Consider the following 20,152-nt stretch of genomic DNA (forward strand, 5'->3'; position numbering starts at 1 on the left):
AAAAAAAAATCAGTAACACTACAGAAGAGTTTGGGGTAAATTAAGTAAGAATAACATGAAATGTAAGACTTAATAAGCACAGCCTACACTATATAGATTTAATTAATAGAACAAAAACTCATTTGCTTTTAATAAAATATACGAACAAGAACACTAAAGAACAAACAGAAGAAACTACAAGCATTCTGCCATTATCAAAGAAAAACTTGTCAATATAATAAATCAGCATTTATATATAGCAAATGAGAATCTTACAAAATTCAAAGTGGTAACATTAAACAACTAGAAAAAGTCTTTGTAATTTATACATTTCAAAATGTGGTATTTATAAATAAGTTACAAGTAAAAAACACAGTAAAGTCAGTATTTAATAAACACTATACCTCAAAAAGCCACTAGATTTTTGATATATTTCATAAAGATTTTATACACCATGATGACACTGCTAATAACACAGCGAATATAAGTTTTTTCTTTTTCAATTCTTCAGAATTAGATAGACTTCATCATTTAAAATAACATGTCAAACCACTTAGAGGACAAGTATTAAAAAGTTCCAACATTAATAAGTAAACGTTGAAGATAAAATTAAAAACAGATATTTCGGCTTTTATTTCCAACTCTTTATAACTACTCAACAAAAGCAAAAATGAGCTAGGAATCAAAACTGGTTACTTAAATATTATTACAATCTTATTATTATTCATAATTATATATTATTATATAATGATTAAATATTATGAAAATCTGCAAATCTTTCAAAACTATATGGAAAAAGTTTAAGTGGACTTTTAAAAACAAGGTTCCAAAGGTAACATGGAGTGTGCATCTGAACTCATTGATTCCTGTAACTGTAAGACGTACCCAAAGGCTTCTTAAAAATACAGATTCCTGAGATTATGATTCAGATACTCTGGACAAAGGGTGCCATTTTATTTAGCTCTGTGAGAAATTTTTGACACCTATCCCCTAGGTGAGCACCTGGGAACTGCTAAACTACATAACCGTAAGCTACCTGTTACATAAGCAAGATAGCAAAGAAACTATATAATGAACTTTAAAATCACGTAACAATTTTGGATCAAAAGTACATCTCACTAAGGTAAATATCACACATTAATTAAACATGGAGCTTAATTAAGATATATCCTCCTTAGAAAACGAAAAACAGCTTTTCATGAAAAACACACAAAAAATAATAATAGGAGCTATATAGATGTGGATGTGTGTGTTCCATGGGGTCAGGGCTTTTCTTCTTCCTCACTCCCTACTCTAGTGTACCTCTCCTTCAGATACCAGTCAAATCTTACCTCTTTATTTCATTGGAGAAAGGCTATTACAGGTTAAAATAGTGAGGAAGAGATGGAAAATCAATGACTACCCCCCTCCGCCCCCAAGTCTTCTTCTTTTAATAAAGATCCCAAGAAAGAAGGAAAAACAATGATCAGTAGCTAGCTGGCATCTCTACTACTCCAAACTCCCTCTACCTCAGTTTGAGGCCTTAATGAAAAGGATCTCATTATCTCATGAGTTACTAAATCCAATGTCATCTTTTGGACTGTGAAAAACACTATACATTTACATTCTTAAAAGTCCTCTTCAGAATGGAGCATAACTGTATAACTAAGTAAAAGCTCCACCTGGAAAGTCTCAGTTGAAACAAAAAATTTTAACAAATTTTGCCATAAGAAGTCCTGAAATTAAACTTTACTCAAAAATTAATATATTAATTTTAGAGTAACAATTAATACTAAAAGAAACAATTTTACCTGAAGAGGCAATCATATAACGAAAAGTCTCATATCACCATGATTCTACTTTTCAAAACTATAGTTTGATTCTGCAGTTCAAACTGTAACTAACCCCTTCTAAATAGTTCTAGAAACAGTAAGGATATTTAATTATATAAATTAATTAAGCCATAAAATATCCCCTACAGAAATGTTTTTAAAGCTCACTTTACTTTTTATAATTTGCCCTTTTTTGGTGGCACTACGGAAGGATCCCAGGGCCTTGTGTACATCAGGCAAGTCCTCTACCACTGACCTACACCCTCAGCCCTGTAATTTATACTTCTGATCTATCCCAAGAAATATGGAAGGATTTCAAAGAGTGGTCAAAGTCTCTGGCGTATGCAAATCAAGGATGACAAAATAATTCAAAGAGAAGTAAGTTTTACAAAGACAGTAAAGAGCCTGGTATTTAAGACAGTAATACAGTGGACCCTCAAGTTACAATAGGCCTGACACATGAACAACTTGGGTTAATTAGGTTAATGGAAGATTCATCTACCTCTTGTTATCTATAGTGTGTACTGAGATAAACATCCGGATCTCAGCTGTATTGACTTACAAGCAACTTGAGTTACAACCTGCCCTTGGGAATTGATAGAGTTTGTAAGTCAAGGGTTCACTGTACTGGTTCAAAGTAGGTACTCTACAACTGTTGGTGCTCTGTAAGACATTCACCCTTATCATGGTTACCAAGTAATTATATACAATGCCTAAAATAAACTATACAAATCAAATGAACTATAATGACCTAAAAATTCTACAACATGTGCCCTTTAACTGGAGTGAACAACCTTTTAGCATTAAAATTAAGAAACTCCTCAGTCTGGACTCCTCTGTTTTCCCTCTCAATAAACAACAGATGGACAGAGTAGACTTGAGGATATATTCATGATGGCTCAAATTGTTCTCTTCAAATTCAACATGAAAATTTTCCACCCTGTGGCACTCATTCTACCCATCAATGTTTTCCTCACAAGTATAATGATCTACAACTGAGATATTACCTTGACAGAGTAGATTAGGATGAGGATGTTCTGGCATTTATGAAAGAAGGGACTCTCAAAGTTACTGAAACCAACAATTAGTGACCAAAGTTACTTTTAAGTAAAGTTACTAGATAATAATGAAATAAATGAAAACAAGCTGTTTTCTTATTCCACTAAACTAATTTGAAAAAGATGTTAAGGTTCTCTAATTTTTATGATTTATATAACCTGAAAAAATATGAACTAGTAGTTTATAAATTGCTAAATCAATGAATCATCTCTCAATCTAACCTTATCTTAGAAACTGAAAAACATTGTTGCATTTGTTATTTTCTACCATTTATTCTACAAATACACTGATCACTACCAAATCCTGAGTTTCATTTAAAGAGAACAGAAATCTTTTTACATTTTCTTCCCCTCTTCTTCAGGAAACTGCCTTGGTAGAAGTATTATTGATCAAGGCAGGCATGACAGCTCACCCTAAAATCCTAACGCTCTAGGAGGCTGAGGCAAGAGGATTCCAAGTTCAAGCCCAGTTTGAGGAGGTTAGCAACTTAGGCAGATTCTGTTTCAAAATAAAAAATAAAAGTGAGCTAGGGGACATAGCTCAGTGTGAAAGCCCTGGGTTCAATCCTTGGTACTAAGAAAAGAAAAAAGTAAATTGAAAAACTAAAAAGGGTCTGGGGGTGTCTCTCAGTGGTACAACTACTAACACGTGTGAGGTCCTGAGTTCAATCTGCATTATCTCTCCTCCACCACCACCACCACCACCACCACCACCACCACCACCACTACCACAAAAAACGAAAAAGGGATTCAGAATCATAGAAAGCACTTGGGAAGCTGAGACAGGAGGATCCCTAAGTTCAAGACCAGCCTGAGCTTCAGAGTGAGACCTTGTTGATCAATCGATAGATAGATAGATAGATAGATAGATAGATAGATAGATAGAATACTAGAAGGGGCTGGGAATGTATCAGAGAGGGGGGCAGGGGCTGGCACGTCAGTCTGGGATGTATCTCAGTATGAAGACCCTGGGTTCAATCCCCATTATTGAAAACAAAACAAAACAGAAACAAGTTCATTATAGATGAGGATTTAACCCATGCTATGTTTGTGATTCTGTTTGTGTATATTGCTAAAGACTGAACCCAGAGCGCCTTGCAAATGCTAGATAGTCTACTATTGAGCTGTGCCCTTAGCCCCTCCATGCTCTGCCTTAATGAATGCACGTTATATTCAAAATTCTATAGCTTTCTCACTGATCCAACAAATGCCTTAGGCATTTCTAAACACTGAGACTACACAGGTGTAACAGTGGTGTGACAGAGAAAGCTAGGCATTGAGTGGGTCTGCTCCTGTCTGTGTCCCTCAGCTCAATTCTTTGCTCCCTCTGCCACTTCAGGCTTAGAGGCAACAATGGTTTCCCACTGTTTACCCTCTGTGGGCCCTTATTTCTTTCCTTATCCCTGCTTAAAAAAGAAAGAAAACTGAAAAATTTACAGTAAAATAAAAACTTTCTAAATCCTAGAATACGTTGAATAACTTGAAATTTTCATAATGAATTACTGCTTCTTACACTCTAAAATTTTTATTTTTGAAGGAAGAAAGCTTTGTTTTAAATCCAACTTGAATCCAATGACTTATAAAAATTATTTATTGGATATTTTAAAGTACATTAAATACACAAAACGCAGTTACTGATAAATACATTATAATATAACCCAACTTGTTTTGGGAATGAAGTTTATATAGAAAGTAAAAAATAACTGAATAAAACCACTGTGTCAAAACATACTTCACAAACATATTCTTAAATTAATTGAAGTGTCCTCAAACTTTTTATATGATGTGTTGTGCTACAATAAAAGTCAAAGTATTATCTTCATAATTACTAATAATTTTAATACCACACACCAGAATCTGTAAGCTACCATGTAAGAATGTCTGTATACCCATTTTTCCTAAAATGATTGGCAAACCTGGTTTTTAATTCCTCCAAATCATCTACAATATAATTAATACACATAAAAATCAATCTTGTTCATTAGTGCAGATAATTTTAATTCAACAACCCACTTCACTGGCTTATCTATTTTAGACACAAGCTGCTCACAGCCTCACATGTTTCATTTGTATAAGTAGTCATGGCAACCAATGCAGTTAACACTCAACAATTCTCTAAGAAAAAAATTGCATAGAATTTATCACTAACATTAATATTATGATTGTTATTTATGATGAAGTGATCTGATTACATGTAGAAAACTATGGTACTTAATACTTACTTTCAGCATTGGACAAAGTGCAGGGATTACAGTCAACCAAAGCTAACTGAAAATGCTGCAAGAGGAGAGTGAGAAAATTAATGCACTAAATTTAGAGTCACATAAAAGTGTCTTAAAATAATTTTCAGGTAGGTAAGATCTAATATAATATTGAAATTATAACTTGCAAATAAAATGTACTAGCTAACCAACTAGAATTACTTTGAATATTTACTTCTGCCCACTGACAGGTTGTTAGATTATTTTCCTGAGACAGCCGAGAAAGAAGAATTCGAAGAATTAATTTTATCAAGTTATCCCATGCATATTTTTATATGAAAAAGCTTCAGATGTTTTTGTCAGGTAAATAGAAAGTATTATAAAACAGTTTAAGTAGAACACATCATCAATTTTAAAAATACAAATACAAGTCCAATGGTATTAATGTCAGAACACTACTTTTTACCTGAAAATGAGACCTAAACGTTTGAAACCATAAAATCACTGTGAGAACTGTCACGGAGAATAACCAACTATCTGTCTTTATTGATTCTTTAATCATAATTGTACTTAAGCACCGGTAAAATAACCTGTGTTCGAGTTCATCTATAAAATATAATTGTCCTTTTACAATGTATATGTACAATTTAATTCCTCAGACAATATTAAACCACAAATATATCACAGTATTCTCTCATAATTTATCGGAAGGCTATCCATAAAATACATGTTAACATCAATGTATAACACAGTGTTAAAAACACAAATTGTCAGAACACTTGGTCACATCGGAGAGTTAATCAACATTAAACCTGAAATGTAAATTAAGAAGATAAACAACAAGCACCAGAGTTGGTATAAAATTTTTAAGTTAAAAAACAAGTGAATATCTTTCAACACTTGTTTTTAAAAAATGGTCCTACAAATGTATATTCACATTTTCTGAGCTTCCACAAGATTTACCATTGAAAGTAATAAGCAGGGCTGGGAGAGTGGAGCATACCTGTGGTGCCAACTACGAAGAGACTGGGCAGCAGAATCTCAAGTTTAAAACCAGTCTAGACAACCTAGCAAGACCCTATCTCAAAACAAAAAGGGCTAAAGATGTAGCTCTGTGGTTGAGCAACCCAGGGTTCACTTCCCAGTACCACTAAAAAAAAAATTAATAATAATAATAATAATAATAATAATGTACAAAACCATTTTTAAAAAGCACCAACCACAATCATTTCATTTCTATCCTACCCATGATCCAAACATGTAAGAAGTTCTATTTTTGTACCTGCTGAACAAACTAATAATTGATATTCATGAGGACAACTTTCAGATGTAATTCAAAAAAAATTTTATCAAGAGAAATAATTATCATCAAGCATTAAATACTGTACACTATTTCAACACAAAATCAACAAAACTGTGCTTGGTGAACTAGAACCTTCAATTAATAAGAATATTGTCAGCTAGCCAATGTTACAAGAAATTAGAAAGCATCATTTGGTATGAACACAGTAGTTATTACATATCTGAATGCCTGTTAATGTGCATGCATAATTAAACCAGCCTACATCTGCAGTATTCTTAAAACTTAAGGCTTGTAACATTTTCTGATTAGTAAACTACTAACAAAATAACTATGGCCTTTAAATATTAAATGTTTAATCTTATTTAACAAATTATTTATTGAGGGCCTATAACTGCAGACCTAAGAATACAATGGTCAACAAAATAAAAATGAAAAATGATTTGCCACAGTTGACTGAATGAAAAAAGTCCAACATTTGAACACTTCAAGAACTGTTTGTATTCTTCTCCTTTGGCCTACTAAGCAGATTGTATATCTTCAAATGTCCCTTTAGTGTGATACTACAGCAACAGAAAGCAGAGTACAATATTTTAAGATGTGAGTACTAGGAAAACAAAGCATGCTTTATAATCAATTACTTTCTTCTAGACAAAAAGAACAACACAGCAATCACACATTCAGATTTGCTAATTTCTATCTAATCTACCCTGTAAACAGATACTAATATTTTGATAGAAGACAGACCTTTCCTAAGTCATCAAAATCTACATCTGACCTGAAAAGAAAAAGCCTTTGAGATGGCAGTATTTTAGTTTTACTATTCACTGAAGCCCCACAAGAAAGAGCTTCTATCAGCATTCAAGATCCTGCAATGAAACCTGCCAGGAGTAGTTCTGACCATAGTTTATATCATTATTAAATACTCTTAAAGTAGCAATCAAGTTACTGATGCACCACTTCAAACCTAAAACACCATAAAATATCAACCATTTCCAAACAGTAAAGATAAAGAAAAGAATGCACTTTAAAAGCATGCATGTAAGAACTGAAGAATTTATAGAATAATTACTGTGTATAAGAAACCTAAAAACAGCTAATAAAATCATCCCACATAAAGAAAAGCATGGACACACCTTTCAGCACACTAAAGGAAGGTGAGGGACCAGGATGGGGATATTGTGACCCCATAGCTTCATTTCCAGTACCATATTTAAACCAGATGCAATAGATATGTCCATTACATATAAAACAAGAGAAAGGACTATCAATTATGATAACCACTCCATAAATCTGAAAATATTATGATAAAATATCTAGTATCCATCCCTGTAACCAAAAGCAGCATTTAGGGTTGCAATGGCGAACCTTTCAGAACTTTCAATGATAACAAACAGCCTGCTGCAGCACGTGTGCCATAGGTTTGCCACCGCTGATCTGGGGAAACATCTGTACCTCACACAAAATATTGCAGTGCTGAAACTGACTACTGCTGTGTAAAACAGCTATGCAGAAGAGAACTCTGCAAGTTCAGAGACTATATATATACAAACCTCAAGGCAGGAAGCAGTCTAGAGAAAATTAGTTTCCAAGCAAGAAGATTTGCCTAAGATATGTTTTTAATGTTACAGTGATTTTCTTTTCATAGAGCACTTCTGGTCCAATTTAATGTAAGGTTGGATTCATTACAATCTCTGTTGATATCTTTATCACCAAAGTCAACTCTTGTTTTACAAGCCTTTAACATGTTCAGTATTTCAAAATTATGCTACAGTATTTTGATTCATATAGCTGATGGAACATGATTTCTAATTGAGGATGGAAATCTATATTCTCATAATTACATGCAAAACTTGAGTTTCAAGACTTTGCTTCTCTTTAAATTGTTTCATTTCTAGCTGAATAGTCTGTGATTATCTCATGAATGTTTTTAATTGTAGAACCCTTCAACTATATTCTCAATCCTTAAGAAAAGCAATGAAATAATTTTGCATAATTGACAAATTATATATGTATTTACAAATTATTTATCTGGAGCAATGTCTGGATTCCAGACCCAATCTAGGATGTTCTGATTCAGTAAGTTGGGGGTAACACCCTGCAAATCAGGAAGGTGCCATTGCAAATTATTCTAATATATCATCAGAGATAAATGCCACTATTTGTAAGTTTGTAAATTGTGTGCCTGCCCCCCAAAACCTTTATCTCAGACCACGTAAACAAGACGTGTGTAGCTGATACTGTTGTCTATATTTAATTAAGCTAGACACGGGCTTTTAGGAAAAACATGGTGGTAAAAAAGCTTTTTACTAGCTTTTACTCTACACCAGGCACTCTGCTATGTCTACAGCTACAGAAATGAATACAAAGCTCACTAAAATTAAGGTGCTAATAAAAAATTTAAAAATTAACCTGTCCCTGGAATGCACAGAAAAGATAACTCTATAATGAAATCCAAAGAGACAGACAAAGAAAGTAAGAAGAGTTACTTCAGTCTGAGGAAAGAATGTAGTTCTTTTAATAGCGCCTTACAAAATGGTGTTTTATGAAGTGAGAGAAGGGAAGGTGTGCCAGGTGTTCTCGCATATCAAAAGTAAATTATATATTTCTTTTTCATTGTTACAGATTGCTACACATCTAAAAGTATGATTTTAAACCAACAAGCCTGTTTTATAAAACCAGTAGTCTATGACAAATTGATGAGAACAGGAAGATGTCTTAGAGTGTGATGGTCTCTGAAAATACAATCTAGAAGTAAAACTGGTAAATTCTGGTAGAGTTTGTGAGACAGACTGCTGGCCAAACTGATCTGATCGATGTTTTCTCATAGCCCTCAAATTCATCTCTTCTGCTAACTGCTCCTAGGACAGACTCTACTGCATACCAATATCTTAGTAGCTAACAGATCCTCACAATGCTGGCTCAGAACAGAACCTCTTCCTTTAAAGTTTATTATACCTCCTTTCAAAAATTTCTTTAGCAGTGCTAAGCACGATGGCTCATGCCTGTAATCCCAGCACTTGGGAGGCCGAGCCAAGAGGATCCCTGAGAGTTCAAGGCCAGCCTGAACGAAAAAGCTTGATTCTGTCCTTAAAAAAAAAAAAGGAAAAAAATCTCGAAGAGGAAGAGGAAGAAGAATACAACCAAACATATTGCATAGTGAAGATGTTCAAAATCGTATTTCTAGCGCTTCTTTTAGGCTCTTGACTTAAACTATCTACACCAACATCTGATGTCCCTCAGGAACCTCCAACTCAATACAGTATACTATTAAATGATTCATCTCCATTCAGAGCCTTTTCAACTCCTAAACCCAACACCTGCTGTTACTTTCTTTATCCCTTGCTTTAGTGAATAATATAGTGATCCAAGCTAATAAATGGGGAATCTCTTTCCGTATCAAGTCAAATAATGAATCTTGAGATCTCTAGGATACACTATCTTCATCCTCCCATCCTTTGAGAACCCATTTATCCTACTATTCTTGTACATCTTTTCCCCTGTAACTGTATCCTACCTAGTCTCTCAATTCTTTATTGCTAGCATATTTTGAAAAAATACAGGAATGTAATTCATTAGAAAATTTTAAAATCTGGTCCTAGTGTATGTCCAATCTGTGTACACAAATGATTAGAATATAAGCTGACCTAATGTTCAAGTTCTTTCCATCTAATAAATAATTTGCATTCATATCAGAGTAAGACTGATAAGAACACAAATAACTAATATTAGGTGAACAAGACATATATTTTATAAAGAGGGATACTATAAAAATTTGCACTGTAAAATCTTATTTTGGAACATAAGCTTCTTTAATGTTACATTAAATATAATGACTTTCAGAAAACTTCATTTCAAGACCAAATGTAAGAATAAATTTAGTTTATTATGAGTAAAAACAAAATCACTTTTAAAATCAGAAATGACTTTTGCACTTAGAACACATCAAAAGAGAGAAAACTGTGACACAGAGAATCTGGAATTACTTTGACTTCTCAGAATCAGAGAACATGGCCACTGAACATACATGGTGTGATCAAAAATATAGTGAATATTTAACTTATTACAGTAAAATACACATTGCATTTAATCTTTCTCAAGATATTCCACCTCTCTTTCTAACACACTTATCATCCCTTCTTTCTTGTCACTTTCTAAAGCAGGTCTGAAAGTCCTCTTTTGAGTATGTTCAGTTGTACTATTATGACTGCCTTGACATCCTAAATAAATTCAAAATGTTTACCTTTCATGGTCATTTTGAGTTTGGGGAAGATGCAGAATGCCAGATTCAGTGAATAAGGTGGATGAAGATATACCATAATACCAAATACCATATGTCTTTATGAGCCTGCCTTTTCACGTGGATGGCACTTGGCAGCAGTGTTCAATATTATTTTTGCGCGCACCTTGTAAAGAGACTCATGAAAAAGGACTTCCAGAACAGCTTCAGAAAGTGGCAAAAATGCACCGGGGAGGCTGAGGCAGGAGGATTGTTATGAGCTCAAGGACAGCCTGGGCTACATAGTTTGTTCAAAACCAGCCTGCACAGCAAGACCCTGTCCCAAAAAACTGGGGAAAAAATGGCAAGAATGATGGGAGAAGTGTTTGAAGAGAGGGAAGTATTTTGAGTGTGATTAATGGCACAGTGTCTCTTGGCATAATAAATTTTTTTAAATGTAAATATTCACATGTTTTGATCACACTGTATGTAACACGCATTTTGGAGCTACTGATATATTTCAGCCATTTTTATTACCTCACATATTGGAGGCATTGTAATAGAACTCAGGGTAGAAATAAACGTCAAATGAAACCAAAATTGGGCTGATAGAACAAAATCGAGAGAGCATTAAATGGTTAAATGAAAAATGAATTAGGATATCACCTCATATCAGAGAATATCTAGAAAAGATTAGAAGATGAACAAGTTATGTGTAGTGGAAAAAATGAGTAAATGAAATAATTTTTTCTCCATAAGTGAAGAAAAAAAGAACAGAAAACAAAATAAACAGCAGTGACTATCCTCTTTCAAAAGGAACAGTACTACTATACTCAGGTGAAAACAAAATTATCCTGCCAATGGCTGGAAGGAAAAGGAAGATTTTAAATGTGAGGAAATGAAGTGGTATGCAGTATTGTATCCTCAATCATAATCCAATCTCCTAACAACCATAAAAAGCCAAACAAAATCTAACAATGTGACTTTTAGGTATAAAGAACCAGTAGCTAGCTAGGGGTTTGGCCCAGTGGCAAAGTGCTTCCCTATCATGTATGAGGCCCTGGGTTTCATTCCCAGCAAACAAACAAATTAAAAAAAAAAAAAAGTTATGCTGAAGGAAGAAATACTCAGTGTAACCAATACTACAAATTTTTTTCTCTTTATGTAAGACTTTATCAGAATAATGCACTAATTTTTTTAGTATGTAAGTTTATTCAAAAAGAATGGGTATTAAGAATTGCCTTGGTGAGGCTACCCACTCGGGACCCCTTCTGGCCCTCAGAAGCTTTCCTATCAATAAATATCTTCCTACTTTAAAAAAAAAAGAATTGCCTTGGTGAGGGCCGAGGATTTAGCTCAGTGGCACTGTGCCTGTCTTACAAGTGTAAGGTCATGAGTTCAATCCCCAGAACCAAAACAAACGAAAAAAAGTTGCCTTGGTGAGGCACTGATAGGTTGAATATGGTAGTAATAAAAAATTAGTTTACTTTGTAGACCTGGTCTAACCTTCGTGATGTTAGCACTGCCAGAGGACATTCAAATAACAATTCCATTAAATAAAAGGTACTAAAAAATAAAAATTATCCATTTCCCACTGTTTCTATATCCCTATCAATTCCTATACTCTACAAATGCAGCTTCCATCATGTGCCAATACTCTGTTGATTCTGAATTTCTTTACCTTCCAGGTACCATATTTTAGGTCAAATCTCAGGACAGACACTAAATCTTATAGTTTTTTGTTTTGGTTTTTTTTTTTGGTACCGGGGATCAAACTCGGGACCTCCTGCTTGCAAGGCAGGTGGCGAAACCACTGAGCTAAATCCCCAGCCCTAAATCTTATAGTTTTAAATCTACCAAATTTTTCTAAGCTGTTGCAGAGGACAAGGGGACTTTTCCAATCTCCTAAAGAAGATGAGTCACTTCAATGAGTCAGCATCATCCCCCACACACAAACAAACACAAACACACACACACACATCCCACTCAAGACCAGAATTTTCAAAATGCTAGCTGGAAGAGATAAACTACCGAGCAACATAAAGGAAAACTGAGCAGGAAAGGTATGTATGCAGAAATAACACCAACTTTCATTATCTTCAAACACTTGAAGTAACTAAATATGATTAAAGCATAAATAAAAGACCATTACAGATATTTTAGAAACTTAAAGCATGGATACAAGTAAATTAATTGGTAGTAATCATTTTGCAGCAAGAAACTCTAGAATACATGGGGTTCACAGCATCTTAATTATATGAGAAATAATCTGCATTATACATTAATAAAATACAGGAGGAATTTTTCAAAGTGGTTTCTAAAAATGGGTATATATATATATATCTTCATGCCATCACTTAATCTTTCTGCCTTAATATATTGGCATACAAAATATACGGTAATAAAATTCCTGAGTTTTATATAGGATGTGAGATCAAATCAGGCACCTGGAAATGAAGCAATTCCCAGAGAAGAATAAAGTAATTTTTTAAAAAGTATAATTATTATTTTACTCAACAACTTCATACCAAATACATTAAGAATGGAGACATGTTGAATGAACTGATGAACTGAGCAACTGAATAAAACAAATGCAGTGTCAGTTTGCATAGAGAAGAATTCTAGGGCCAGGGATTTAGCTCAGTGGTTTCACTGCCTGCTGTGCAAGTGCAAGGACCCAAGTTTGATCCCTGGTACCAAAAAAAAGAAAAGAATTCTATTAAGAGATGAAAATTAAACCAGCTTCTTTTTGGTTTTTTTTTAAAGTTTTCCTAATCTGTATTATGAACAGGTATTTTATCATTTTATAGCCTTTTCCATTTATCTGCCCATTCAAGAAACACCAACACCCAGTAAAGTGCCAGGCTAAAAGACAAGTTTCACTTGAATTATCTCTATAATTCTCATCTTCTTATTCATTTTATACTAATCCTTACAAATCAGCATGTATCATTCTCAAATACCAAATTCTAAGGATACTTGCACTGGTACCCTAGCCAATGAGCCACAGGTTCCCATAAAAAATGAAAGCCACCCTTCTAACTTTTAACAATGAAAAATAAAAATAAGCTGACATACTTTAAAACTATTTTTAAAATACAAACATTAGAAAAAATTCCTATATAATTTTTCTTACATTAAACAGATATAATGGCATTAAATAAATTAAGAACATTAGATGTCATAATATGGGTGTTATTACAGCTTATTTTGCATTTATTAGCTTCACATGAAGGAAATAATTTTAATAGTCTGCCAGGATACAAAAATTAGGGGCATTATTGTCAGAATTAGTGTACAGTACTTTGAGCCGGGTGTGGTGGTGCATACTTGTGATCTCAGCACTGGGGATGCTGAGGCAGGAAGATTGCCATGAATTCAAGGCCAGCCTGGACTACATAGTGAGTTCAAAACCAGCCTGGACTATATAGCGAGACCCAGACTCAAAAATTAAAAAAAATAAAAAGAATTTCGTGTACTTTGAGTGAAATAGCATACTGCTTCCAATATATAACAAATATAACTAATCAGCATAAATATCTTTAAAAGGTAATGAAATAAATGCAATTAATTGTATGGTGTTGAATAGGCAACTAAACCCACCTGAGGGGTTATTATCTAAAGCAAATAAGAACAGCAGCAACAAAATAACATGTAGAAATCTCACCTTGGAGTAGGCTCTGGTTCAGATAATATTAAACTAGTTTACAAATTAAGAACTGGTATCTCCATTACTTACATGAAATCTGTATTAGTCAACTTAATGGAAAAATAACACCTTACGATTGAAAAGTAAGCTCAGCATTAACTTCGCATTTCTGAAGGTGGGAAGAGTGACAAAAAAATAAGAATTATGGGACAGGAAAAGATTTTAAACACAAGTTCTACACTGACACCAAATTAGAGGAGTTTTAGATGGTAAACTAAGAACTAGAGAATGGCTGAAAAAAACTACAATTACAAAATATGCCTTTGTGTGTACACATACTCATCTTTACATCAATCTTCTGAGACAAACAGGATTATTCCAGTTCTATAGACACAAAGAATCAGAAGAGTCAGGAAACCTATGCAGTTACATAATTAGTTGTGTGGTATGTGGCAGGATCAAATTTCAAAACCAAATTTCTTCATTCTGGGGTTGTTTATATAGTACCAAAACAGAATTAATTTGTTCTGGAGATACATTTTGTCAGAAATATTATCACCAGCAATAAAAACAAAAGCAGTTGGCCCTGAAATGCATTTCATATGTAGGTGAAAAGAAGAAACTTATTATGAAAATAAACTATTTTACTTTCTAAAAAATATTATACATGCTACATCCCTCTAAAAAGGTAAAAGAAATAAGGCAGAGAAGATCTGGCCAGTAATGGACAGATTGTTCACACTACCACTCACACCAAAATAGCCTTTTTACCAACCCTTCACATCCGTCCATTAGATCGGAACAATATATATAGGGACTTGAACCCTGCTCAAAGACTGGTCATAACTAGTCTAAGAGTAATGACAATTCATTTGACAAGAAATCAACCAGAAATATGCATGTAGCCTATTTCTGGCCCATGAGATGCAAGGTGAAGTTTTTTTTTTTTTTTGAAGAGATCAACGGGAAGCCAGAATCTTTTTCCTACATGAAATGATGGCGATCATTTATTGAGCACTTATTACATGACAGCACTACACTAAGCAATAAACCACTGCTCTACAATGTCTTTTTATACAAAACATGAAAAAACATTTCTCTTTAATTGTGCATGAAAACTTATCATCTTACATTATCAAATTAGAGCAACCAGCCTTTAGAATAATCCATCATAGAACTGAAAAGAAAACACATCCTTGATGGAACTCAGGATCAGATGAATCAAACAATCCCAGAAGTTGGACTTCACATATAAACTACTACTTTTTTGTTATTTTAGCCAGCCTGAGTTGGAGTTTCTGAGTTTGCAGCCTAAAAAGTATATCGGTGATAGCGAACTTTTTAGAGCTTTCAAAGATACAAACAGCCCCACTGCAGGACATGTGCCACTGGTTCACCATCACTGATTTATACCAATCACACTGTGCTACGAAAGTGCTTAATGTGGTAAAAAAGTCAAAGGTTCCACATCTATCCAGATGAAATTAAGTACTCGTCAGGAAAACACAAAGCAATTTAAGGAGAGAAGGGTCTGTAACTAATTCTGATTCTTATCTTCACTCACACTGAATGCAAAACACCTGTAATAATACACTAAAATACCACCTCCTCAACTAAATATGTTGATACCTAAAATTATCCTTAAAATACACAAATACTGGACAAAGAAGGTTTTAAAAGCCAATGTCAGGATGATTTAAAGCAAAGGAAACCTTTACACTATGGGGAAAAGAAATATCAAGGAGTCTTAAAAGTCTTTCCTATGTTCATACAAATGAAACATAATAGAATGCTATCCAGTATTTAAAATAAGTCTCCACACCCCCCAAAGAAGGCTGTTCTTACTTAAATCAATTTTGCTAAGATCAACATGACTTAAAGATTTGTTAGACATTAACTTATACCTGAACAAATCAGTATACATTAATATTTAAGTTGCACATAAGTACAATAGGAATACTTTCCATTAGCCATGGAACACTGTCCTCCCTTATTAAAAGGCTGAAATTCTCTTTAATATTGCCACCTTCATGAAAAGAGATTTGCATCCATCAAATTAATTTGGGATACATCTGATTATTTTTCCCCTCAAATATATTTCCTCAGCAACATTTACTAAACTGCTACCAAAAATCCTCTGTAACATAATATAGTAGGTTTGTTATGACAAAGTTGTGAAATGTTCAAATAAATTTATGTTGTATAATAGGACATCTTAAAAATCTGTGATAAGTAATAGAAACCGTGACTGTCCAAGAGGTGTTGAAATATGCAAGGTGGCATATCTGAACTTATTTTCCATTTCAAATCCACTCATATCCCATAGTATAGTTTGAAAAGTGCTGCTCTAAGCCTAACGAAAACGGGTACCTTCCAGGTATCCTTTATTCTCATGCTTCTTACACATTAATTACCCTGGGGACCTATTCCTCAACTGCACTTACCTTTGACCACTATCATCTAAATTTTTCCAATCTACTTCTACTTCTCTCATTCATTCTTTTTTTTTTTTTTTGGTACCAGGGATCAAACTCAGGACCTTGCGCTTGTGAGGCAGGCGGCAGAACCACTGAGCTAAATCCCCGGGCCCATTCATTCTTATATAAAACAGTAGTTGCATGATTTTCTACTTTAAAAATTTGTAACAGGAAGACACTCTTATGTAGTTTTATTTTTTAAAAAAATTAGTTTCTTATTAGTGAGTTCAAATTACAACTCACTGTAAAGTTATTCTTTATCTCCCTTTTACCTTCTCACCTTTAGAATAAAAAGAATATACAATGGAGATATGTAGAACATAGAAACCATTATAAATATTCATAAACTCATGAAAAGTTAAGCTAGAATGTCTAGTCTTTGCAAACTGCAATTCTTTGTCATGCAAGGAAGCACTATTTTCACGAAAAGCCCAGTGAGATCTAAAGTGCAGGCAAAGACAGCACAAGAAACTCAATGGAAAATTGGAAAAATAGCAAATTTCCATTGGTGGGAAGTGAGATATGTAACTAACAACATACTATCTGTTCCCAACAATGCTTGCACTCACAAACAGTAAGACAGTCCAAATACCTTGAGAATACTCTGTTTTGTAATTTAGATATAACACATTCTCTGCTGGTAGAGGTGGACAGATTTCTACTGAGACCTATACAAAGAAATGGCCAATGATTGGGTCACAGAAACAGCATCATTAAGTAGCTGATTCTGGCCACTACTGTAGCTTATCACATAAGGGAGTAGAGTAGATGTCCAAATAGAGATTGAAACCTTCACCCTTTCCAGGAAATAAACTTTAGTCAAAACTTAAAAACAAAATGAAAGTTTAACAGTGTAACTAGCTACCATGCAAATCTTAGCATCATTAACTACTTTGTATCCTGAAATCCAACCTTATATATCTTTCGGTTCATATTTAATGAAACAGCTCCATCACCTATATTTTCAAATTGTCTTTTTAAAGTGCCAATATAAATTTCAACATTTTTCGATGTTCTAATATGTAAGGACAACAGAAACAAAAAAACACAAAAATGAAACATTGTATCTTGAAAAAACCCAACAACCTACCTTTAAACTAGACTCATAGTCTGTGTTCACTTTGAACATAAGCCCAAGTCGTAAATGAATTTCCTTGGCTCGACAAAAGCTGGGATCAACATAAAGCACCTCCTGAAATGCTTTAATTGCCCTGAAAGAATATAGACATAAGATATCTTAACTTTTCAAAACGTGCATGAATTTCTGAGTGGTAGTACAGTAAAACTTGTTTTATGCAATATTGTTTTAAAGGAAATGTGAGTTTTATTAAAACAATGTAAATAAACAATAAAAAGAAAACTAGAAAGGGACACTTGGGCCTTTTATATAATTAAATATATATAATCGAATTTCATATAAAAGGAATTGGTAGAAGATAATTATTCAAACAAACAATATACCATGATTTAATAAAATTCTCACTGTAAATAACTGAGTTCACCGCTTTTGGAATTTCTTCAAGGAGGGAGAGAAAAGGAGAACAGACAGGAGGGATTAATTCCTCCTCAAGAAAATGTTTCTAGTCTATTCCATAATATTAAGTCTTTTTAAAACTTTATATTTTTGTCTTGCATATTTAAATTTATAATCCACCGTTTATGATCTTTTATAGTGCATGAGTTAGGGGTCAATTTGTATATTTTCCAAAACTAATATCCAATAGTTCCTGTACCACTGGAAGAAAAGATACTCCTCACTCCAACAGTGCTAATTTTTTCCCCCAACAGTGCTACTTTGTCCTAAATCAAATGTCCATATTCACGTGAGTCCATTCCTGGGTTTATTCCATTTCACTTTCCTTGGTCTATCTTTGCTTCAAATTCACACACTATCTTTTACAAAAGATTTTGACTATCAGTAGAACAAATTTAAAAGTGGGGGTAAAGGTATATTTTTCACCAGTTAAACTTTTATACTGCTTAACATAATTATGTGACTGTATTACCTACTTGGCAATGAATATTAAATAATGACAAAGAAAAATGTCTACTTTAAATTTTAAAATTATGATATCAGATGTAACAGTATATTAGAAATCCTTACATGATTTAAAGCTTCTTCTAAGCACAAGCTAATATATTTCTTGAAAAGCTTTTTTCAAATAGCTGTACCTCTCCAGATCTTAAGGTAGCTATTTTGAACCTTAAGGTTCTTCCAAAACAAAAACTAGTTTTTTTATATACCATACCACAAAATAGAAGAAAATAAATTCATGTATTTTCTACTTCCAATAAAAGATATGTGAGGCAATATACATGTTTCTTATAAAATTAAGAATTCTAAAAGTTACTGTTTATGAGGGATGGGGGTGGAGTACAGGTCTAGCATCAAACACATTCACACCTGTTTATGATAGTACTTAATTTACTTCTTGAAGAAGAGCTGTACAATCATCTCTTAGATTTTTTTAAGCGGGTATGGTATACACGTGTTTTCTTATCTGATGTACACAGGCTTTGAGGCAGGAAAGGAGGTCAAACAACTGACAGAAAAGAATTGGGGCAAACTACCATTCTCATTCAGAGGTGGCTTACTATTTCAATAACTGCACACACACATGGCAGGATGCAACACAGGTGTTTGGGGAGGGAGGCATCAAAAAAGGCTAGGAAGAGGGCTGGGAATATAGCTTAGTGGTAGAGTACATGCTTAACATGCATGAAGACTTGTGTTCAATTCTCAGCACCCTCCGCAAAAAAAGGTTAGGATAGAGAACAATAGCAGCAATATATGATGTCAATTAAAACATATGATGTGCCTGGCAAAGGGTATGGGGGAGCTTTTGGAAGCTTCTAGGGTGATGGCAATGTTTTATTTCTTGACCCAGGTGATTGTTAAATGAATGTTTACACTATCATGTTATAATGTAACATGATCTGCATACTTTAAGTATATTTTGTAGTAATAAAATTTGTGAATAATGCTTCATAATGTCCTAATTAACCTTATGATATAGTTTAGAAAACTATCTAATGGAATAAATGAGTCAGAACTAAGCAATGTCCACATGTGCCAATAAAAAACTTAGGTAGCCAGGACCGTGGATTTAGCTCAGTGGTGCTGCCGCCTGCCTCGCAAGCGCAACGTCCTCAGTTTGATCCCTGGTACCAAAAAACAAAACAAAACAAAAAAACTTAGGTAGCCAGATTCATAGATATAAAAGAAAAGTGAAAAACAGCAAGAGAAAGAAGGAATAAAGAGAAGTTAGGGGGGAAAAAAGATGCAACAAAGGGTATACAAGGAAGAGGAAAAGAGATGCAGAAAGGGCATACAAGGAAGAGAGGGAAGACAGGACATCAATAACAACTCCTCAGGAGGAATATTTCTTATTCAGTCTCAGTTTCTATTCCACCTTTGCTCTAAACACAGTATTTGTGGATGTCTTACTCCAACAGTG

General features: G+C 33.8%; 1 protein-coding gene across 10 annotated transcripts in view; it reads right to left on the reverse strand.

Moving 5' to 3' along the window:
- Positions 1-20,152, reverse strand: part of Kdm6a (lysine demethylase 6A) — a 213,940-nt gene that overhangs the window by 66,847 nt on the left and 126,941 nt on the right. For all 10 annotated transcript variants that reach the window (XM_021249581.2, XM_004871536.4, XM_004871537.4 and 7 more), the window contains 2 exons: positions 17,785-17,905; positions 5,071-5,125 (listed from right to left, as the gene is read on the reverse strand). In XM_021249581.2, the coding sequence (XP_021105240.1) occupies positions 5,071-5,125; positions 17,785-17,905 (176 nt within the window). The remainder of the gene's footprint in view (positions 1-5,070; positions 5,126-17,784; positions 17,906-20,152) is intronic.

Source organism: Heterocephalus glaber, unplaced genomic scaffold, assembly GCF_053883595.1.
Source record: "Heterocephalus glaber isolate CG9 unplaced genomic scaffold, H.glaber_assembly_v1.0 deba00001547, whole genome shotgun sequence".
Classification (NCBI taxonomy): Eukaryota; Metazoa; Chordata; class Mammalia; order Rodentia; family Bathyergidae; genus Heterocephalus; species Heterocephalus glaber.